Raw genomic sequence first — 24,006 nt, forward strand, 5'->3', positions numbered from 1 at the left:
AAATTGATTTACCTAGATCACAAAATAATTCTAGGTTTGTATACCTGGTAGTGATAAACTCAATGAGTTTGCTGCTCTTCTCATCATCTTCAGTGCTGCTCTCCATTTGCTCCACCTCTTCCTGGGCCAGATGAGGCAGGTTGGAGCTGCTGCCTCCAAGGCTCAGGCTGGACGAGGTGGAGGAGGAACTGAGGCCGGAATCTGGCACTGGAGATGACTGGCCATTCCGCAGGAAGTCCACGCCACCTGAACACCACACTTAGGGTGAGTAAAAAGGTTTGGAACGGAACGAGCTCTGAAGACGAACCTACATTTTAAGTGATTTTAGGCAAGTCAAACAAACAGGGTGATAACACTCCTAAATGAGCCAAATCACAGACATTTAAGAACAATACTTCTATCGCTATGCTGTTATGACAGGGGCTGGTGACTGACATCCTATCAGCATCATATTGACTTTGCCTAGACATGCTTTAACAGCATGACAACAGTGAGACCACCCTCTTGTGCAAACCAGTCTCCCCTGGGCCCGATAGATGGTCCCTTTGGGGCAAGAAGATAAAAATAGTGAATAGGAATGCTCTTATCAGACGTTTAGATGCTCTGTGTACATATAATTGTTTTTGGCCACACTTCCAAAAGTTGTTCTTGCACAGATAAGAATTCTCACCCTCCACCCCTCTACAGGATTTCAACATGACCGCGCTCTCCAAAGCTATGTGTCAAATACCAAGGCCAATGTGTAAGTGTTCATGCAAGGAGGGTGTGATAAACAGGATTCATGAAAAGTTGCTAAATTTGTCTTGTTGACAGCAGAATTTCACAATATTTAATACAATGTAGAGCTTTGCAAAGTGCAAAGCATTCATCATTTCAAGGTCTAACAGTTATAATAAATGCAATTTATATAAAAAAATGAATGCAACTGCATCATAGTTTCAAAGTACTTATTTGAACTTATCCAATTGTATGTATCATTTTTGATATATGGTTTGTGAAGGCCTCTAAAGCATATCGTAAACATGATTGATACTTTCCAGTAAAACTTTTTGTATACAATATCTTCTGACGGTCACGGTGACTTACCAAGTAAAACATGTTCCTGGATCAACATATTTTGTTGATCCCGGAAATACATTCCTGTCCCTAAATGTAGTCCTAACCCTATCCCTACCCCTAAACCTAACCCAACCCATAAGTTATCCCTACAATCAGATGAAAATCAGGTGAATAACACTGATGTAGAAGCACCTAACCCTGCTTGTAAGCCTAAAATTCACGTAAACGTGTCCCTGTAATCTGATTGGTTGACTGGAATGCTGATCCAGGAACATGTTGCACTTGGTGAAATCACGTTCACTGTCTTCTGACCCTTGGCACTAATATCCGTGCTTTTCAAAATGTAGAATGATTTTTAACACAATTTACAAAATGTAAGCCTCTGTGTTGTGAAGCACATGCTGATTTTGATAAAGTAATGGTAAGAATAACTTTTATAATGTTACAGTTATTTTAAAATGAATATGCCAAGGATTTAAATCAATCTTAATGTTACATTTTGTAATATATAAAGAAATATTTTTTATGTTATATACATATTCAAATATAATGTGTATATATATACTGTATATATATTTATTTATATTATTTATTTTTAACCTGGATTTATCCTTGGTTGGCACTGGCATTAAAACTTTGAGTACCACAAGGAAATAAATAAATTTAAAGCAATATATTTTTTGTTCAATAAAAAACATAAAATCCTGATGTATGAAATAAAACATAAAAAAACAAACTTTTAAAAGTAAATTTCCTGACATGTTTTGAATGTTAAGCCTACTACCTGTGTAGAACTCAGGCTGGTAGATGGGTTTGAAGGTCAGGCTCTTGTTGCTGTTGGCATCTCTGGTGTTTAGCAGAACGGAGGCAATGAGGCTGAAATTGTTGTTGCAAGATAACGTGATGAGAAGGTGCAAGAGGAGCCTCTTACAGTGTTCAAACACCTCTGGGCGGTAGTGGTCCATACCTAAAAAAAGAGGTTTACATTTTTACTTGCATTCATTCAGTATTGTCTAGGGCCATTTGGGGGGTTGTGGGTTAAGTGGGAATATCTGGTTCAATAATTAATTTTTTCGTTGGGTTTTTCTTTTTGAGTCTGCCAACAGCTACATATTGTTTTAATTTGAAATTAATAAAGATCTCAATCCGCAGGGATACTTATATTTCACATACTTCTAAAAAGACATGTTAAGCTACTGCTTTCACTGACAACATTGTTCTCATAGCAAGCCACATAGTTATAGTCATAAGACACATTCAGGGATGCAATGGTTCAGATGAGATTAGATAAAAAATATAAAAAAATGACAAAAGTAAATTAATTTTAGAAATAAATATCACGTATTAGAGTAAAAGCAGTACTTTTCATCTGAGAACACCTAACTCCTGCATTGCAGCCTTAATCTAGAGGGTCTAATCTCTGATCAAATGTCCCGCATTGTGACGAGAACAGAACACAGAGGCTCTACTGACCCAGGAAACAGGCATGGAGCAGAAGAGGGAGGTGTAGGGCCCAGTCCTCCTTCACACTGTGATCCACCACCAGCTCCGTCATGAAGATCACTGCTATGTTACACCTGAACCAGACAAAACACACTGCTCTTTCAGTACATGAACAAAAAAAACACATACCAGCAATTGACCTTTCAAAAAGAACAGAAGATATTCACAGCTGTGACTGAGTGACAAAACAAATTCTTGTTATCATAGTTCCTAAGTAGACATTAAAACGAACATTGGTAATGTGTTATCGTGGTTTTTCGGGTCAAATTGGCTCTGGCGACAGCACTGCAGCTTCTGATCATCTATTTTCCATCTGTCTGATAATGGCAGAGTGATATGCTTTAAGATTCAAGGATTACATAATCTGTGGGTCTGATAAGAATTGTATTTGATGAGAGATTAAATTAAACGAGTCATGTTACAGTGCTTTAAAAGCCAGTGTTTAATTCTAGACTGGTTGACTAGACGTTAACAGTGAATCTAAATCTGAATAAAAGGTTGTTACATGATATGAAGAAGTAGAGTTATTTTTGTAACTTATTGACTGCTTTAACGTAAATAAATAAATCATAAAAATGCAACTATCACTATCTATCACTTACGATAGAAATCTATGGCTGGAAATTTTACAGTATAGAAATATTACGATCATATTTTTGTTAAAGCATTTTTATAAATTCTTCAATAACAAAAAATTTTCATTGGCGACCTTTTTTTCCATGACTAAGGCCGTGTGTCCACCAAAGCGTTTTTTGATTGGACGGCTGTGTAAAAAGTGACAGTGATGAGCGCAGCGTTTTACCCAAAGTTGAAAATTTTTCAACTCTCGGTGACCAGTAAAAAACGCCGGGTGCCTAGCGCTTGAGCGTTAAATACACGCTCAGCGCCTCGTTACGCTCATGGTGTTTAAAAAACGCGGCGCTCCCATTGAAAGCAATTGGAATTTTACGCAAGCTGCGTGAAAAAACGCTTTGGTGGACACACGGGCTAAGACAAGACGATGACAACATCGTCATTAAACGATATAACTGTGACTATAGAAGTATAATTTTCACCGACATTTCTCCTCCATTCACCTCCAGTAACAAGAATAAAGTTTATGAGTTATGGTTAAGCTTTCAAAATATGGAAACTGTTTAAAAATAATGATAATAAAAAAATAAAAATCCATAAACAAAATACAATAAATAAAAATAATTATAAAAATAAATAAAACCAAAAACTCCGGAAGCTTGACCTGTGGAGGGGTCCTCGTGGAGTGACGGTTTCGGGTAGATAATCGACCAGTGGTGCCCAACAGCCTCCATTAACTGGCATGGGAAGAGGAAGCGGCTGATTGGTTTCCAGCACACTTATAAGCCACATGGCATATGGTGGGAGCGGCTCACCTGCAGACAAAGCAAAAAGAGTCAAAACAACACGCCATGCCTGACAGGTATGCCTATCATCTGTGAGACTTGTAATAAAACAGGATTTTACCCTCGAAGTATGAGTGGTATGTAGACAGACAAACTCCACAACTGTCATTCCTCATGCGTAATGCAATCACGCTCAAAAACCATTAAGCTTAAGCTATCTCAAGCTGAAATGTATTACGTGAGCCGGCTATCAGAAATACCTCAAGTTCAAGAAAGAAATGATATGGTCTACACTAAAAAAAAAGTTATTTTTTATAATATTTAACGCCCTTGGGCCAGAACTGTCTCGACATCTATGGCCAAAGTGGAATCATCACAATTTAGACTTCAAGAAATTTAACTTGACATTGCTCAGAAGCTCCTCCATTGTATAGAATAAATATCAATCATTCCGGAACTGTTTTGGTCCCTCTGTAGGGTCATAAACTTCTCTCACTCTTTTCCTCGTCGTAGGAACCTCCAGAACTGCTGCTGTACCTAGACTCCAGGCGGTTATGTGCTCGTAAGATGTTGCTCAGCCTTTGGTAGACAGAAAGAAAATATGCATATGTGTATGATGTATACTGTATGATGCAGTTGCAGAATCAAATTTAAACATGCAAAATCATTTTGTTATTGATTAAGGCAGTTAACCTTAGGTTGCTCCAGGGGAAATGTAAGGCAAGACTCTTTAGATAAAGGTATCAGCTTCAAGCTTATGTTTGTAATGCTCATTGTGGGTTTAACCTCAAACTATCATAACACATGAACAGGGAAAAGAGTCTTATGCATATATGTAAATTGTGTGGTTTGTGGGAAATACCTGTCATCACATTCCTTTGTAATAGGCGAGTTATCTGTGTCAGGGATGTTTTCCTGGCCACACACTAATGTTTTGCTACAGGAAGGTGGACCTTTAGAGACATATTTATTAATGCAGCATGTGTCATGTGATATAAAGTATATGATCAACACATGATCCCTATTTCACCTTCATTTAGCTTTTTGCCATTTTGCCTTGACAGATATGTACAATTCAGTTATATTCAGAATACAGTATTGTTCAAAAGTTTGGGGTTGAAACTTTAACAGTAATATTGAAAAATATTATTACAATTTAAAAACATGTAAAATTATTCCTGATGTCAACAGTCTTCAGTGTCACATGATGCTTCAGAAATCATTTTAATATTCTGATTTGGTGCTCAAGTAAGATTTCTTATTAACATTGTTGAAAACAGTTGTGCTGTTTAATATTTTTGTGAAAAACAGTGATACACTTTTTTCAGGATTCTTTGATGAACTCTTTAAAAGAACAGCATTTGTTTGAAATAGAAACCTTTTGTGACATTTTAATTGTCTTTACTGTCACGTTTGATCAATTTAATGGATCTTTTCTTTTCAGAATAAAGCTATTAATTGCTTTAAAAAAAAAAAACCTTACTGGACCCAAACTTTTGAACAGTATTGTATAAACACACAAATTCTCTTTATGGTGAGTGACATATTGTAGATGATTGTAATCATCTAGCATGCATACCGGAAGTGGTGGTGGTAATTTTGCTTGTGGCTGAAAAGCGGTAAAACGGAGGATTGTCACAGTGCACCACAACAGGGTTGACAGGATCTGTCTGCTGAAGTTCATAAAGCAGCTCCTCCATGGTTTGAATGGTGTTGTTGCGACACAGATAGATCACCACCTTCTTAATCTGAGTATAAATAGAGGACAGTCCACATGCTCAAACTTGACAACCTAGCTTCAATTCTTTAATCAAATGACCTGCTTTATCAATAAAATCTAGACATCAAACCAAACATTTATGAAATAAATAAATGTAGGACTTACGTGAGGCAGGAGAGAGGTGTCGCTGCTGACTCCACATAAGCTGATGAGGAATTGCAGGGTGGTCCGCAGGTTACTAGTCCACCGTTCATTACTGACGAGAGCGTTCCAAGCATTCTCCATTTCTGCACCTGGGACATCATCACCATACTAGCACACACAGAGACACACAACTCAAGATGCTGTAGTTTTTGTAGTTTTTCAAAAACTAAAGTAACATGGATTCGCTGTCATACCTTTGCGGTCATGAACATGAGGTTGTTTAGGACTAGAGAAGAGGCCTGCATTGACCCCCAGCCTGTGCCACGGAGCAGGTGAGGTGCTGAGGTGTTGTGAGCGTATCCCTTCCTGTTGTCCCCAGGGCTGTTCGAACTCGAGACTGTGGGCAGCAGACCTCCATCCACCAGCTCAATGTTACTGAGCCAAGGGAGCAGGTAGGTCAGCATTACCTGACGCCCGTTTGGATGAGTGGTGGGAAACCTCTGACTCACCTCTAGAGGTGAGAGATACAAAGAGACAGAGCTTCATAAATACATATTCATAGCTATTAATGGTGTTTCTACATGTTTGGGTAAATTTGCTGTTGGCTAAAGGAATATTCCAGGTTAAATGCAGTTTAAGGTCCAGAAAGGAAAAATGTGTTTAAATGGAAAAAAGCAATAATTTACTTACAATGAAAGATTATGGTGCAACTGTACTGGAGAGTTAAATGTGCAGAAATATGATGACTATTTAAGTAAAAGTACTTTTATGAATTCTTCACTACCAAATATTTGATAGTTTTTAAAATGTGTGAGAAATATTATATAAAATATATTATATAAGTCGTACGGTTGAGATGGAATTACTTTTATAGGTGGAGAAGTTTGCTACAGGTATTTATGTGCAATATTTTACAGATAGTATTTTTTTAATAATATTTAACAATATTTCATTTCCAGGTATCTTTCTGCAGGTTTGCCAGATTAACACAGTCACAAAGATTATAATTTTAAACATTTCTCCTTCAGTAACAAGTATAATGTTTAAGAGTTATATTTTTGAAACAATGTAATAACTGCATATTTTAAATGGAAATTATTCAAAATTATTTTCTATGATAATCGGCAACATGCCACAGGAGTTATCATCACAGGAGTTGTTATCAAAACTGTTCGAAAATCATTTTTAATGATTAAAATAAAATGAAATAAAGCGAATAAAGTGAAATATTTTTTTTTTACTTAAACTTATTCTATTTTAGTTACTGCCAAGGCAACATTCTAGTTTTCGTTTAAGTATAAGTACTAAAACTATTGAAATTGAAAGCAAAAAAGTTCATTTAAAATACTATAGTATATGTTTTAAATACTACAGTAGTATATAAATAGTATTAAAATAACACTGTGCCACAGATGCTGTTGATAGAGCTTAAGCTGTATTTAAACCATAAAGAATTCCTTTAAGATCACATTTTGCAGTTGATAGTTTATAGTTTTAAGAGTTTTCAGCTATAAGAGAGTGTCATTAACAGTAATCTTTATCCTTCCATTTAGTACCTGAGAAAAGGGGCAGGGTAAGTTCAGGGTACATCCTGGCAAGTTGCTTAGAAAGCTGGGTAACAGAGAGACTGTAGAGGGGAGGAAGAGGCCCGTGTGTCCCATACAGGATAGCACCACTTTTCTGTTCCGCGATCCTCTTAGAATACACAGACAGCTTGGCCTCCAGAATCTTTTTAACCAGAAAACACAGACACACACACGCAAGCATATAAACAGATTAGCACACAAACACACCATTTAATCCAGGACACTTTCTATTATTGCAACACTTCTTTGGCAGATAATGTTCTCTCTCTGACCTGCATTAATTGCATAGCGATCTCATAGATCTCCCCGTTGGTGTCTGACGCTTTGAAGAGAACAAGATTCAGCAGAGTCACGATATCACTGGAGTAGTTTCTATTGAAGGAAAACAAAAAGGATCACCTACTGTACATAACAACTTAGATTGGTTTTGCTAACTATCTGAAGGAGGTGCTTCATTCCAAAGATACGTCTAGTCTTGGCAGTAAATATGTAAACAAATCATCATGAGAAAGAACGCCACCAAAGCTCTACTGAATGGGGTTTTTATCTGCTGTGGGAAATCTGGCAAAAGAAAACATTTGAAGAAACCAAACTTTATACTTGAGCAGCAAATCAGCATATTAGAAGGATTTCTGAAGGATCATGAGACACTGAAGCCTGGAGTAATGATGCTGAAAATTCAGCTTTGATCGCAGGAATAAATTACATTTTAAAAATACATTAAACAGGAATATAGTTATCTACATTTAAAACAATTAAATTTAAATTGCAATATTATTGCCCAATATTATTATTTTTTCTGTGTTTTTTATCAAATAAACGCAGCCTTGGTGAGCAGAAGATACTTTTTCAAAAACCTTTTTCAAACTTTTGGTTGGTTGTTCATTAAACTGAAAAATTCAATATTAGCATACTAGCATACCTGCTACCACAGACAGTGGCAATGGCTTTGAAGCAACCAGAGGCCAGCTGGCAGGAGCCGGTGTAACATCGGTCCACAGCCCAGTTAAATAAATTCACCTGATCTGGGTTAAGTTCCAGCAGAAGAACCACCACCTCACAGCCCAGCTGATGCACCTGAGGAGGATCAGATCAGAGGATCGCATTTGTTATCTATTGCAGTGATTGGTGATTCAAAACCAACTTAGCTGGTGGAGAAACAAGGTTCCTTTGACTGGTTGACCATCTTGACTATGGTAGCCAACAGGTTCTGAGCTTAGCTAAGATGTTTTACCAGTGCTAACCAGCTTGACCTTGGCTTCACTAGTTGGTAGTCAAACTGTTTGACTAGTACGTTAACCATCTTAGACCAACTTAGGTTAATGACCAGCTTTGATCAGATAAAGACCATGTAAAACTAGCTGCCATCAGGTTTCAGATGGATTTTTCAGCATGTTTTCTAAAGGTGTGTCAGTATAATTGATGTTGAAACATCTTACAACTGTCTAAGCTGGCCAAATCAGTGGGTCAAAATGGTCTGGTTTGCTGGTTTTGGAGGGGATGTGGCACTTATCCAGGCTGGAAGACCAGTTATACCACTGTATACAAATGAAGACCAGAAAACCAGTTACATTTTTTCAGGATAGTTCCAGTCATATAATTTATAAGTTTCATATAATTTACTGAAGGCCTAATATATATTATATATACATACATATAATCAAAAAAAATATTTTTATAAGCAAAAGTAACACGATTGTTTAATATTTTGTCACAATTTAATTTAATTGTGTTCAAATAACCTTTTATATTTAAAACTGAAGTTTACTTAATTCATTTGTGTAAAAACTACATGAATCATTTTTGTTGACAACTAACTGGGTATTGGATCTGTATAGATCCCAGCATGCTTTGCAAGGGACTGCATTAGAAGGGTAAATATAGGGATTAAAGTGTTATTTTATGTGTTTTTAGTAAATGGAAAGATGTTGTTAGTTAATGTTCAGTTATGTTAGAAACTTAGAGGACTTTCTGTAATGTTTTGGAATTTTGTGGTTACCATTATGCAGAAGAGTGACGACTGTGTTTTTAGGCTGTAGTCACTCAGTATACACTACATATGCATTAAAACTCACTCACAGACCTGCATAAGTCATATCTTATATTACTATGTAAAAAGTTGCTTTAAATGCAAGTAGCTTCTATCATTGGAAGTAACTGTAGAGTCAAATTAGCTAAAATTAAAATGTTTTTAGGCGATTTTAGGCAGGACAAAAATTAAATCTAGTTAACCTGATATAACTTTATCTAGTAGAAATGACACAATTTTTTTAGTAGTCTTGACTAAATGAATTTAAGTTCATACAACATGATTACAACAAATAATTTCAAACAAATTAGATTTTGTTGTAAAAATGTAATTCGATTTTGTGGAAATGTTTTCCTTAATTTAATTAAGGTCATTCAACAGCTTATTTTCTGAGTGATATATTGTCACAGTCTTCGTCTGCACCATTCTGTCACCAATCCCTCGAGTCTTCACACCTGACTCCCTTGATTACCAGCCTCTTCATCATCCTCATCATCAGTGTCACCTGTTTTCACCTTGTTATGTTTGATTTGTATCTGTATTTAGTTTGCTTCTGTTCAGTCTGTCCTTGTCGGTTCTTGTTAATGTTTCGGTGTCTTGTGAGAGTTATCCTTCTGCCCGTATATCTGACTGTACCAGTTTGAGTTATTTTGTTATTAGTAAATGTTTGAATTGAAGCCATTTGATTCAGCCTACTCTTCCACCCGCACCACCACCGTGACAGAAGAACCGTCCAGTCCAGAGCCTTCGCCGCTGGTCCCGTCCAGCCCAGAGCCTTCGCCGCTTCACGTCTCGTCTGCCCAGCCAGTGACTGCCCAGCCAGAGCCTGTTCAACTCACGACTGCCCAGCTAGAGACTGCCCAGCCAAAGCCTGTCCCAGACTCTGTCACTCTCCCCCAACATTTTTTTTGGGGGGGCCTTGGGGGCACCTGAAAGGCCAGGTGGTCCCACGGCCACCTGAAAGGTCCTCTCCGCCGTGGCCGCCCAAAGGCCCACGGCCACCTGAAAGGTCCTCTCCGCCATGGCCGTCCGAAGGTTCTTGGCCGCCCGAAGGGTCTGCTCCGCCTTGGCCTCCTGCACAGCCTGCTCCGCCTTGGCCTCCTGCACTGCCTTCTCCGCCTTGGCCTCCTGCACAGCCTGCTCCGCCTTGGCCTCCTGCACAGCCTGCTCCGCCTTGGCCTCCTGCACTGCCTTCTCCGCCTTGGCCTCCTGCACAGCCTGCTCCGCCTTGGCCTCCTGCACAGCCTGCTCCACCCTGGCCGTCTGCAAAGCCTGCTTCGCCTAGGCCTCCTGCACAGCCTGCTCCGCCTAGGCCTCCTGCACAGCCTGCTCCGCCTAGGCCTCCTGCACAGCCTGCTCCGCCTAGGCCTCCTGCACAGCCTGCTCCGCCTAGGCCTCCTGTACAGCCTGCTTCACCTAGGTCTCCTGCACAGCCTGCTCCACCTAGGTCTCCTGCACAGCCTGCTCCACCTAGGCCTCCTGCACTGCCTGCTCCACCTAGGCCTCATGCACAGCCTGCTCCACCTAGGTCTCCTGCACAGCCTGCTCCGCCTAGGCCTCCTGCACAGCCTGCTCCGCCTAGGCCTCCTGCACAGCCTGCTCCGCCCTAGCCGTCTGCAACAGCCTACTCCGCCTAGGCCTCCTGCACAGCCTGCTCCGCCTAGGCCTCCTGCACAGCCTGCTCCACCTAGGCCTCCTGCACAGCCTGCTCCGCCTAGGCCTCCTGCACAGCCTGCTCCGCCTAGGCCTCCTGCACAGCCTGCTCCACCTAGGCCTCCTGCACTGCGATCTCAACCATGGCAGCCTGCTCCACCCTGGCCGCCTGCCTAGCATGATCCGCCCTTGATCAGCCTTCATGGTGCCCACCCCCCCACCCATGTTGTTCCACGCCGTGAGGTCACGCCTACCGGGAGGGGCGAGATATGTCACAGTCTTCGTCTGCACCATTCTGTCTTCGTCTTCACTACACTTCCAAGAATCCCTCGTGTCTTCACATCTGAACTCACTCCCTCAATTACCAGCCTGTTCATCGTCCTCCTCATCAGTGTCACCTGTTTTCACCTTGTTATGTTTGATTTTTATCTGTATTTAGTTTGCTTCTGTTCAGTCTGTCCTTGTCGGTTCTTGTTAATGTTTCGGTATCTTGTGAGTTATCCTTCTGCCCGTCTACCTGCACCAGATTGAGTTATTTCGTTATTAGTAAATGTTATCACCACGTGACATACATATATATATATATATATATATATATATATATATACACTCACCTAAAGGATTATTAGGAACACCATACTAATACTGTGTTTGACCCCCTTTCGCCTTCAGAACTGCCTTAATTCTACATGGCATTGATTCAACAAGGTGCTGAAAGCATTCTTTAGAAATGTTGGCCCATATTGAAAGGATAGCATATTGCAGTTGATAGAGATTTGTGGGATGCACATCCAGGGCACGAAGCTCCCATTCCACCACATCCCAAAGATGCTCTATTGGGTTGGGATCTGGTGACTGTGGGGGCCATTTTAGTACAGTGAACTCATTGTCATGTTCAAGAAACCAATTTGAAATGATTCAAGCTTTCTGACATGGTGCATTATCCTGCTGGAAGTAGCCATCAGAGGATGAGTACATGGTGGCCATAAAGGGATGGACATGGTCAGAAACAATGCTCAGGTAGGCCGTGGAATTTAAACGATGCCCAGTTGGCACTAAGGGGCCTAAAGTGTGCCAAGAAAACATCCCCCACGTCATTACACCACCACCACCAGCCTGCACAGTGGTTACAAGGCATGATGGATCCATGTTCTCATTCTGTTTACGCCAAATTCTGACTCTACCATCTGAATGTCTCAACAGAAATTGAGACTCATCAGACCAGGCAACATTTTTCCAGTCTTCAACTGTCCAATTTTGGTGAGCTCTTGCAAATTGTAGCCTCTTTTTCCTATTTGTAGTGGAGTTGAGTGGTACCCGGTGGGGTCTTCTGCTGTTGTAGCCCATCTGCCTCAAAGTTGTGCGTGTTGTGGCTTCACAAATGCTTTGCTGCATACCTCGGTTGTAACGAGTGGTTATTTCAGTCAAAGTTGCTCTTCTATCAGCTTGAATCAGTAGGCCCATTCTCCTCTGACCTCTAGCATCAACAAGGCATTTTCACCCACAGGACTCCCGCATACTGGATGTTTTTCCCTTTTCACACCATTCTTTGTAAACACTAGAAATGGTTGTGCGTGAAAATCCCAGTAACTGAGCAGATTGTGAAATACTCAGACCGGCCCGTCTGGCACTAACAACCATCCCACGCTCAAAATTGCTTAAATCACCTTTCTTTCCCATTCTGACATTCAGTTTGGAGGTCAGGAGATTGTACTGACCAGGACCACACCCCTAAATGCATTGAAGCAACTACCATGTGATTGGTTGATTAGATAATTGCATTAATGAGAAATTGAATAGGTGTTCCTAATAATCCTTTAGGTGAGTGTATATATATATATATATATATATATATATATATATATATACATATATACAGGTCCTTCTCAAAAAATTAGCATATTGTCATAAAGTTCATTATTTTCCATAATGTAATGATAAAAATTAAACTTTCATATATTTTAGATTAATTGCACACGAACTGAAATATGTCAGGTCTTTTATTGTTTTAATACTGATGATTTTGGCATACAGCTCATGAAAACCCAAAATTCCTATCTCAAAAAATTAGCATATCATGAAAAGGGTCTCTAAACGAGCTATTAACTTAATCATCTGAATCAACTAATTAACTCTAAACACCTGCAAAAGATTCCTGAGGCTTTTAAAAACTCCCAACTCACTTTCATTACTCAAAACCGCAATCATGGGTAAGACTGCCGACCTGACTGCTGTCCAGAAGGCCATCATTGACACCCTCAAGCAAGAGGGTAAGACACAGAAAGAAATTTCTGAACAAATAGGCTGTTCCAAGAGTGCTGTATCAAGGCACCTCAGTGGGAAATCTGTGGGAAGGAAAAAGTGTGGCAAAAAACGCTGAACAACAAGAAGAGGTGACCGGACCCTGAGGAAGATTGTGGAGAAGGACCGATTCCTAATTTTTTGAGATAGGAATTTTGGGTTTTCATGAGCTGTATGCCAAAATCATCAGTATTAAAACAATAAAAGACCTGAAATATTTCAGTTGGTGTGCAATGAATCTAAAATATATGAAAGTTTGAAAGATATGAAAGAAAATTTTTATATTATGGAAAATAATTAACTTTATCACAATATGGTAATTTTTTGAGAAGGACCTGTATATATAAAGTGTGTCTGTGTGTGTATATATATATATATATATATATATATATATATATATATATATATATATAGAATGAATTGCATGATTAATATTATGCATGAATAATAGTAACATATAAATCACCAAGTTCACTGTTTCCAATGATATGCACGACTATTCGAAAGTTTGGGGTCAGTATTTTTTTTTAAAAGAAATTAATACTTTTATTAAGCATTGATACATTAAGTTGATATTAAAGTGACAGTGAATACATTCATAATGTTACAAATTTACAAACATTTATCAAAGAATCCTGAAATATATCATGGTTTCCACAACAATATTAAGCAGCAAAGCTGTTTTCAACATTGATAATAATTGATAAGAAATCTTTCTTAAGCATTAAATAAGCATATCAGAATGATTTCTAAAGGATCATGTTACACTGAAAAGTGGAGTAATGGCTACTGAAAAGTCAAGTTTTGCCATAACAGGAATAAAATATACTTTAAAATATATTAAAATAAAAAAACAGTTATTTTAAATTGTAATAATATTTCAAAATATTACAGATTTTCCTGTATTTTTGATCAAATAAATCAAACCTTGGTATGCATGACACTTCTTTAAAAAACATTAAAAAAAATTTTTTTGACCCCAAACTTTTGAATGGTAGTGTGCCGTCTTGTTCAAACGCAAAAATGTCAGGGCTCAAAGCCAGGCTTTCACTTCAAGAACCAACATTTGCAGAACAATGAAAACAAAACATTCCTCATTCACAAGCTGAGAAAGAGAGAGAGAGACACATCAGTGGCTTATCTTATGAAAAGTCCCTCAGGAAATTTGCGCTGGGTCAAAAGGCACAAATCATTTTAAAGATGGTTGTGTTGGTATAGCGCTATCAACACCAAAGCAGCGAGTGAGAACATATGTGGGTCATGAGTGTTTAGGTGCATACCCGCAGATCCTGACAGGCAAGGATGTTATCCAGCCACTTATAGAGGTAGCCATCAGGAGAAAGCCCTACGTTGTCGAACACAGGGCCACAACAAAGCACAGTCGACATGGCCTATGAAAGGAAGAAAAAAAACAACATTCTTTCATGCAAAGCTTTCATGAAAAACTTGGAATTTCCTGTTTTGAGGAAATCACGTCCTATCGTGTCTAACAGAACAAAGAAAACAACTTCAAAGAAACAGGGAAGAGGCTCACAGGGCTCATATCATGTTCTGGATGTTTGTATGTTTTAATGACGCCAGGGTCTTGAAATTACAAACCTTTTACAACTGCTACAACATTATATATGATCGTCTTACAACACCCCCATTTCCATTATGGGGAAAGGGGTTTACGGCAAAACAAGAAGCTACACACACATACAAACATTGTAGATTTAGAGGTGGGTGTAATTTTTCCAGATATCCTAACCTGAAAAAGGTTTTGAATCATAAATACACATTTTTGCACAGTTTTAAAGAAATTCAGCAAGTATGCATCAAATTGATCAAAAGTGACAGTAAAGACTTTTCTAATGTTACCAAAAAATCTATTTCAAAATAAAAGCTGTTCTTTACTATTCATCAAAGAATCCTGAAAAAAAATGTATTGCGGTTTCCACAAAATATTTTGTAGCTGTTTTACACTTTGATAATAAATAGAAATATTACTTGAGCACCCAATTAGCATATTAGAATGATTTCTAAGGGATCATGTGACACTGAAGACTGGAGTAATGATGCTGAAAATTCAGCTTTGATATCGCAGGAATAAGTTACATTTCAAAATATATTAAAACAGTTATCTTGAATTTAATTTTATAATATTTCACAATATTACTGTATTAACTGTATTTTTGATCAAATAAATGCAGACTTGATGAGCATACGAGAATTTCCAAAAATGACCCTAAACTTTTGACCGGTAATATTTTTTGAATAATATTAATATAAATATTTAATATTATTTATGAATAATGCACTTTTTTTAACCCATCAAAGAAAAAATGGACTGTGCAATGGGCATTGAGACAACATAAAAATGGTTATCAAAATAATGCAAAATTATACATTATGTCAGTGTAGTCTGTACTACCTTAAGAGCACAATGCTGGTAACGAGTAATCTGATGGTTCCGGTCACTATAGCGATCCAGGGGCGTGAACATTATACTGAAAGGCCCAGCCCATTGGCTAAAAAGGATAAAGAGATGGTGTCGAAGGCTTTGCTGAGGGAAGAGGAAACGCCGATGATGCACTATGACACAAATAAAAGAAAAAGAGGGGAAGAGAGGGATTAGATCTCAAAAGAAGGGAACACTTGAAAAAACACTTTATGACTAAACAATTTGAAACAATTTAAATACTGAATGGTTTTAGTTTATCTTTTTTCAGGTAGAATAGGCAAATGGCTGGCCATTGTACAACTCTTTTCATTTGCCCATGAAGTGGCTCTCCATCTAATCTATCGCTATTTTGGGCAGTGCCTCCACTAGGGAGTCTAAATCAAGACTGACGTCAGGAATACACCGTCACCTAGCAATGAATTCCATTTCCTAAACAAAGAAAATGTGGAGCACTTCCCAGAGCGAGATACAGCTTCAAGTACGCCTGTATGATGTCATTACTTAATGTGCTGAATAAATATTTTAAGTAGGAAGAACAATATTATGACAATTTGTGAATTAAAACGTGCACCGATAAATTGAGCACAAACAGGAATGTGTATTAAGAAAGTTAATGGGCTAAATTTTGATTTCCTGTTGACATTAATTGTATGTTGAGTTTGTGAGACATTTTTTGCTTCCTCTTCACCTGGGACACACTGTATGAGGTTGGCCACCATGGCGCTGAAGTGAGCTCGAATGTCTTTAAGAATCTCCATGTCTTTGTCATTCTCAGCTTCCAGAAGCATCCGGGTCAGGTCCACATACTCAAGAAAGAGAGCGCCCAGGGCCAGCGTATCGCGTTCCAGCGCTCCATTAGTGCTGAGAGAGAGAGAGGCGGGGATCATTTCATGTTTTATAGCCTCTGAGTTCGTAATGAGACGCAATGGAGTCCAGAGAACAGAATCCATAATAATAAGATCCTTCTCACCTGTCACTGATGACACCGGCATCCGCCAGCAGCTCAAAGATCCTGAGGAGCTGGAGTCTCAGCAGATCTCTTCTCTCTCGACGTTTTTTATTCTAGCAGACACATTACTAGAACAATTACTCTACTATAAAAACTTTCAAGAATTTTGTAGTTTACAAGTCTGGAAATCCAAATTTTAAGAGTCCCTGACATTTTAAGGTTTTCCATGGTCATAGGAACCCTGAACTGAGGTAATTTTTTTGCACTTTTTTGTTTTGCAAGATAAGTCATGTATGCATGGGTTCAGGGGTGTGAAGTAACGAATTACAAATACTCACGTTACTGTAATTAAGTAGTTTTTTTCAGAAATTGTACTTTTTAGAGTAGTTTAAAAATTGTGTAATTTTACTTTTACTTGAGTGCATTTTAAGTGATGTATCGGTACTTTTTCTCCGCTATTTTCCTTCTGTTGTGGTCGTTACTCGTTACATATGCTTGTTTTAGCCTAATTTCATTTTATTTTTATCCATCAACGTGATTAGATTGAGTAATCGGTCTCGTGACTGTCATCAAATCAAATTAAGCATAGAAAACTTTAACCGCCTATTCCTGCTGTTACTCGTGACTGCTGTGGAAGTGCATTCTTCACGCATCAATTCAATCCAGATATCAGCGTCTTCCTCTAATATGCTAAGGTACATTTCACATTTCTGCTTAATATGATATTTATATAGGCTGGCCTGTCTAAATGGCCTAACATTTGGTCTGAGGTTGGGGGTATTGCGTGACGAGTTCATAATGCGGTGAATTCCCGCTCTATTTACTTCACAATCACATTATAGAGAGACGTGCGTCACGATCTGTGCACTGCCGCGTCTCGCGCTCGCAATGCCGCTAGAATCAGTGCACTCTATGAACCATGGCGTTAACTTGAACTGCATTTATTCTGTCAGTCTGTGACAAACGTTACAGCTCGTTAATAAACAACGTTTTTTGATTGATCCATTATACAATCCGTCTTCATTTGGCAAGTGCACTTGCGCAAAAACATTTTTCATGTTGAACTTTTGTTTTCTTGTGTGTGGATGCTGCTGATAAAACAGCTTTGCCGAGACTACAAAGAGACATGCGTGTGTGTGTGTGTGTGTGTGTGTGTTTGTTTGTTTCTTTTGTAAAAGTTTCCTGGATATAACTTCCCTATTTAATGCACAATTTTCCTTACAAATTATATTATCAGCATTACAATGTGAGTAAATGTAGCCGTGTAAAATGTAAGGGATGATGCCACCCTTCTAGAACAATGTGCATTTACGTTTAAATTCTAACATATTTAATAGCATGGAATTAAAGTGTGTAATTAGTGTTAGCTCACTATCTTAGCCTTTTTCAGGGCATTAGGTGAGGTAATCTGATAGTATTAGTGATTCTCATTTATCAAAACACTAACATTGGTACCGTTTTGGAGAGAAATTGGGTATTTTTTAATCTCTCTATTTAACCCATCTCATGGTGTGTGATGCTGAACTATCATATGAGTTTTAAAGGTTTTTGAATTCTTTGCACAGTTATGAATATTGATATTTTATGTGCAACAATAGCATGCTCAGGCCCAGTTCTCTTTCATCATCTCGTGTTCGAGATCCACCTATGGGAAGGGCATCCGTACCTGACCTCTGCAGAAGCATCCAATTGCACCAAGTCTGGCTAGACAGACAGAAGCGCGCAGCCAATGCCAGGTGAGGCCACACCCCCTCACCTAAGGGCATATAACATCTGGGCGCGCTGCTATTCCTCAGTTGACATTCGCTTCTCGCGATCTCTGCATCTCACAGCTCGGTTGGATTTTTACACTGCTCACCTCGTGTCTTCAGGAGGACATATCGACCAGATCAGCCTCCGCCGGACGTGACAGTTGTTTATTTTTCAACTACTGCTGCTTTGCATTCGGAGCCGCCCACGCTCTCGCTATTTTCACCGTTTCTCCTCGCGGCTGCCCGCCACGGATTTCTCCGTTTTCTTCGCTGGTATGTCACTGTCTAAGCCTGCAGCCTCTCCAGGGGATAGCATGTCACGGGCCTGCCCGGCCGCGTGTGGTGCCCTCATCGCAGCTAAGGATCTTCATCAGCTTTGCGTGGTCTGTTTGGGTCTTAAGCACGCTCGGGAAGCCCTTGAAAACCCGGAGAATTGCAGTTTCTGCCTCTTGCTGCCTAGGAAGCTGCTAAAACGCCGTCTTAAGGTGGCAGTGACACAGTGCACCGGGCTCAGCCCTTCTGACTCGGACGGGGGACACGGTGATGACGACGCGCTACCGGGGGCCTCCCGGGGCGCAACGTCTCTCGTCTGGGCTGACCAGCCCAATCCCGCCTTCCCCGAGGAGGACATCTTCGGGGACAACCTCACTCTCGTCCACGACCTGCCCGGTTCTGGCGAAGAGGAGGATGCGGCCATTCTTGGGGTTTCAGAGGACGAGGAGGCCATCCCGCCCTCTGGTGTTCCCCAGGCTACGGCCCACGCGGTTCTGCCTCAAGCCATCCTCCTGGAAGTGTGTGAGCGAGCGGCCGCTCGTCTCAACATCGAATGGCCGGCACCGCAGAGCGCCACCGACCAGGAGAGGGATATTTATGATGGGAAAGTGCTGGGACCCCCTCCCGGCCCGAGGAAACAACTCTTCCCCATCCTCCCGGCGTGCGCGAAGCACATGAGAAATTATTGGAGCGACCCGCTCGACTTCAAACACGGTCTCACGGGACTCGAGGTTAAGGACATGGCGGCGCACGGTATGGGCGAACCTCCCACCGTCGAACCTTCCATCGCCAGGCACCTTAACCCCGCTCAGGGCGGGCTGCTCGCTCCCCCCAAGCCGGTCTTGCCCAACAAGATGGACCGTTTTGCTGCCTCCGTTCACCAGGCAGCTTATAAGTCCTCGGCCGTGGCTGTCAGGGCCCTTAACGTTTCTTCGCTCCTCTCCGCCTACCAGGCGGAGATCCTTGAAGAGTTAGGGCAACAATTGGAAAAGGGAAATCCTTCTGAAACCCTGTGGAAGGAGATCCTAACGGTGAACGACCTCGTCCTCCGTAACGCTCGGCAGGCCGTCCAAGCTTGCGGGCGCTCCATGGCGCTTTCCGTGGTCGGAGAGCGCGCGCTCTGGCTGAACCTGTCGGGACTCCCTGACAGTGAGAAACGGCGCATCGCGGGCGCGCCGGTGGAGCCCGGCCGGGCTCTCTTCGGCCCCGCCGTCGCACTGATGCAACAACGGTGTGACGATAAGAAAAAGGAGGATGAGGCCTTCAAACTTTGCCTTCCTAGGAAGTCAGTCCCACGCCAGGCGCCCCCTGTGCGTTTGCCTAACCCACCGGCCACGGGACGACAGTTTCATCAGGGCAGAGAAAAGCCCCGCAACAAACCACCCCCTCGGCAACATAACCCAGCACCTACACACAAGCACTGGGGTAAGCCCGCTCCCGCCGCGGCCGCGGCCGGGAGACCTGCGAATTCCAACCCCACCGACTCGAAACGCAAGCGGCCTGCCTGATGTTCAGCCGATGGGGGATTCGAGTCCATGTTCACGGGCCGCAAGCCCTTCGGACTCCCCTCCTCTTCTAGGACCCCCGTCCAAAAAAACCCAGGGGGTCCCGCGGATGGGTCAGCTCTCCGTGTGTAAACGAGACTGCCCAGCTCGTGTGTTCGAGAGATGTGTGTTTTCCCCCCACGTTCAGGGGGCCCTTTGTAAGGGAAAGTTTAAGCTCAGTGACACCACACTGCCCACACTCTGTTCCCCTCACTCTCTCAATAAAGGCTTCGGCCCCAGTGTTTGCCCAACACAAAACACACAAAACACAAAAAAATACGAATCAAATGAATTCGTTTCGGTGGGAAAACCTCTCTCCGCAGAGAGAATTCATCTCACTGCAGAGAGAGGAAATCCCTCCGAACCCCTGCATGTCGCCTCTAGTGTACCCACTAGATGGCGCCATTGCATCACAAATAAACCTGTCGGTCTCACACAGCTCCGCTCTGGCCCGAGCGGGAGCTCTCGCGAGTCACGAAGCGGCTTGGCGAACCGTTTCAGCTCCCGAGTGGGTGATGCGTACAGTAATGCAGGGTTACAGATTGCAATTCGCAGTAAAACCCCCGCATTTCAACGGCATTCTCTTTTCTCACACGGAAGAGAACGCCTCTCACATTCTGAAAGAGGAAATTTCATCTCTCTTAAACAAGGGAGCGATTCAGGTGGTACCTCCCAATCTGATGAACCAGGGTTTTTATTCCCGTTATTTTCTGGTCCCGAAAAAAGGCGGCTCTCTCCGCCCTATCTTGGACCTTCGAGTGTTGAACAAACATTTGAGGAAATACAATTTCAGAATGCTGACACAAGGCGCACTCGCCCGTGCCATAAAACAGAACGACTGGTTCACATCAGTCGATCTGAAAGATGCTTTCTTTCACATAAGCATCTATCCTCCGCACAGGAAGTTTCTTCGTTTCGCCTACCAGGGCATATGTTACGAATTCACAGTTCTTCCGTTTGGACTCAGTTTGAGTCCCCGGTCTTTCTGTCTGTGCGCGGAGGCGGGCTTAGCACCTCTGAGAATATCAGGTCTGAGAATCCTGACTTATATAGACGATTGGCTCATCATAGCCGAATCAAAGGAGAAGGTGTTGCAGGACACCGACCGTGTGCTCGCGCACATCACATCGCTCGGGTTTCAAGTGAATGTGAGCAAGAGCAATTTCACGCCCAGTCAGAATGTCATTTTCTTGGGCTTGGAGTTGAATTCGGTCTCCATGCGAGCGCGCCTCTCTCAAGAGCGCGTTCGCTCTCTGATGAACTGTCTGACGCAGTTCAGAGAAGGGGCGAAAGTGCAATATCGCACATGTCTCAGGCTACAGGGTCTCATGGCTTCATCCACCCAAGTTGTGCCATTGGGACTTCTGAGGATGAGGGCGTTCATGAAATGGGTCTTGTCACTACATTTCAGCCCGATTCGCGACCTTTGCCGCTCGGTAACAGTGACACGCGCCTGCTCGGCGACCTTGCGCCACTGGGAGAGCGAGAACTTTTACGCACGGGGAACCCCTCTGGGGGCGGTTACGATGCGGAAAGTTGTGACGACAGATGCGTCCTTGACAGGCTGGGGTGCCACCCAGGAGGGCAGAACGGTGAACGGTCTGTGGCCAAACAGACTACGTTCAGCGCACATAAACTATTTAGAGCTTTTAACCATTTGGAAAGCTCTGAATCATTTTCTGCCTCGCCTGCAGGGACATCACGTTCTAGTACGGTGCGACAATACCACGGCTGTGGCTTATATCAACCGTCAGGGCGGCATGCGCTCGTCGAAACTCCACGCTCTAGCTTACAAGCTTTTGGTGTGGAGCAGACGGGTTTTCCTGTCGTTACGCGCAACTCACGTTCCGGGCATTCTGAACAGAGGTGCGGATCTGCTATCAAGGGGAAACCCAATCTACGGAGATTGGCGTCTTCACCCTCAGATAGTGGAAATGCTATGGATGAGATTCGGACGGGCGAGCGTAGATCTATTCGCCTCGCGCGAAAACTACCATTGTCCTATGTTCTTCTCTCTAAGGGACATGGACGCGCCCCTCGGGGTAGACGCACTGGCCCACCCATGGCCCAGAGTGCTCCTGTATGCTTTTCCTCCCCTGTGCCTGATAATTCCCTCATTGGCCAGGGTGAGAGAGCAGGGCCTGTCTCTCATTCTGATAGCACCCAGGTGGCCCAAGGCACCATGGCTGGCGGAGATAATTCCTCTGTTATACGCCGAGCCGTGGCACCTTCCCGTTCGCACGGATCTATTGTCCCAAGCCAACGGGGAGATTTACCACCCCCACCCGGACAGGGTGGCTCTCTGGGCCTGGCCCGTGAGAGGACGAACCTGAACGCACTTGGGCTTTCGCCGCGTGTGGTCGCCACTATTCAGAATGCCAGGGCCGTCTCTACACGGTCCTTATATGGCTGTAAGTGGCACGTGTTCGAAGGGTGGTGCGATGGGCGCGGTCTCACATCTTATCAGTGCTCAGTTCCTGATATTTTGTGTTTCCTTCAGGACCTCATGGAAAAAGGGAGGTCTTTTTCCACCATTAAGGTCTATTTGGCTGCGATTTCAGCCTGTCATGTGGGTTTTGAGGGCTCTACTGTCGGGCAGCACCCTCTAATCCGCAGATTCATGAAGGGTGCACGCCGCTCGTTGCCAGTCATCAGGAGAACTGTTCCGGAATGGGACCTCTCCATGGTGCTGGAAGCACTGTCTCAACATCCTTTTGAGCCCCTGGGGAGTATTTCCCTTAAGCTGCTGTCCTTCAAGACAGCTTTGCTCTTGGCCTTGGCATCTGCCAAACGTGTCAGTGAGCTACATGCACTCTCGGTTCACCCCTCGTGCACTAAGTTCTCCCTCAGTGGAGATAAGGTTTCCCTTAAGCCTAACCCGGCCTTCATGCCGAAGTGCTTCCCTGCGTTCACTTCGGAGGTGTTGGAGCTGTCCGCTTTTCACCCTCCACCTTTTACCTCTCTGGAGGATCAGAGGCTGAATGCTCTGTGTCCAGTCCGTGCTTTACAGGCTTATATGACCAGGACCAGCGCTTTCCGGAAGAGCGACCAGCTCTTTGTTTCATGGGCCCCTCCGCACAGAGGGAGTCCCATATCGAAGCAACGCCTCTCACATTGGGTTGTGGGCGCTATAACTATGGCTTATGAAGCAAAGGGAGTGCAGCCCCCAAGGGGCATCAGAGCTCATTCCACAAGGGGCTTAGCCGCCTCTTGGGCTTTGTTTAGGGGAGTGTCACTGCAGGACATCTGCTCCGCTGCCAGTTGGGCTTCTCCTCATACCTTTGTGCGTTACTACCGGCTGGATGTCACCAGAACCTCGGTAGCACATTCGGTTTTAGGGGTTGGGTCTTCTTAGCTCTTCCCTGTACCCTGTTGAAACCAATAAGAGTGAATGGCCCGGCTGGTCATGTTCATTCTTGCCACCAAACATTTACTTCCCGTTATGGGTTTAGTTTATGTGCCTTGGTGGGTTGGGGGTACTTTCATGTATGTGTCTCATGCATGCTTCATGTCCTGCGTGTCCACAGCAGTCGGTGTGGCGTCACCTTTGCAGGTTCATGATTAATGGACGTGTCAGGCACCGCCTCCCCGGGGTGACCGTCTTTCTCTGGCTTTCAGAACCTCACTGTGAGTGTATTGGGCAATCGGGGAGCTGTCCATGTCTCTCCCATAGGTGGATCTCGAACACGAGAT

The 24,006-nt window shown here is 42.5% G+C and overlaps 1 protein-coding gene across 9 annotated transcripts in view; it reads right to left on the reverse strand.

Annotated features, from left to right (window-relative positions):
* frya (furry homolog a (Drosophila)) overlaps positions 1-24,006 on the reverse strand; it is an 89,627-nt gene that overhangs the window by 23,913 nt on the left and 41,708 nt on the right. For all 9 annotated transcript variants that reach the window (XR_013195933.1, XR_013195934.1, XM_077208122.1 and 6 more), the window contains exons 25-40: positions 16,767-16,858; positions 16,485-16,657; positions 15,767-15,927; positions 14,634-14,744; positions 8,293-8,447; positions 7,643-7,742; positions 7,341-7,512; positions 6,039-6,295; positions 5,806-5,952; positions 5,500-5,668; positions 4,783-4,873; positions 4,417-4,499; positions 3,800-3,950; positions 2,533-2,636; positions 1,844-2,026; positions 45-246 (exon numbers count right to left, since the gene is read on the reverse strand). Coding sequence is in view for 7 of the 9 variants with exons in the window: in XM_077208122.1 (XP_077064237.1) it covers positions 45-246; positions 1,844-2,026; positions 2,533-2,636; positions 3,800-3,950; positions 4,417-4,499; positions 4,783-4,873; positions 5,500-5,668; positions 5,806-5,952; positions 6,039-6,295; positions 7,341-7,512; positions 7,643-7,742; positions 8,293-8,447; positions 14,634-14,744; positions 15,767-15,927; positions 16,485-16,657; positions 16,767-16,858 (2,351 nt within the window). In the remaining 2 variants the exon portion in view is untranslated. The remainder of the gene's footprint in view (positions 1-44; positions 247-1,843; positions 2,027-2,532; positions 2,637-3,799; positions 3,951-4,416; positions 4,500-4,782; positions 4,874-5,499; positions 5,669-5,805; positions 5,953-6,038; positions 6,296-7,340; positions 7,513-7,642; positions 7,743-8,292; positions 8,448-14,633; positions 14,745-15,766; positions 15,928-16,484; positions 16,658-16,766; positions 16,859-24,006) is intronic.

This window comes from Siphateles boraxobius, unplaced genomic scaffold (genome assembly GCF_051911475.1).
Source record: "Siphateles boraxobius isolate OS27281-9 unplaced genomic scaffold, OSU_SipBor_1 6, whole genome shotgun sequence".
NCBI lineage: Eukaryota > Metazoa > Chordata > Actinopteri > Cypriniformes > Leuciscidae > Siphateles > Siphateles boraxobius.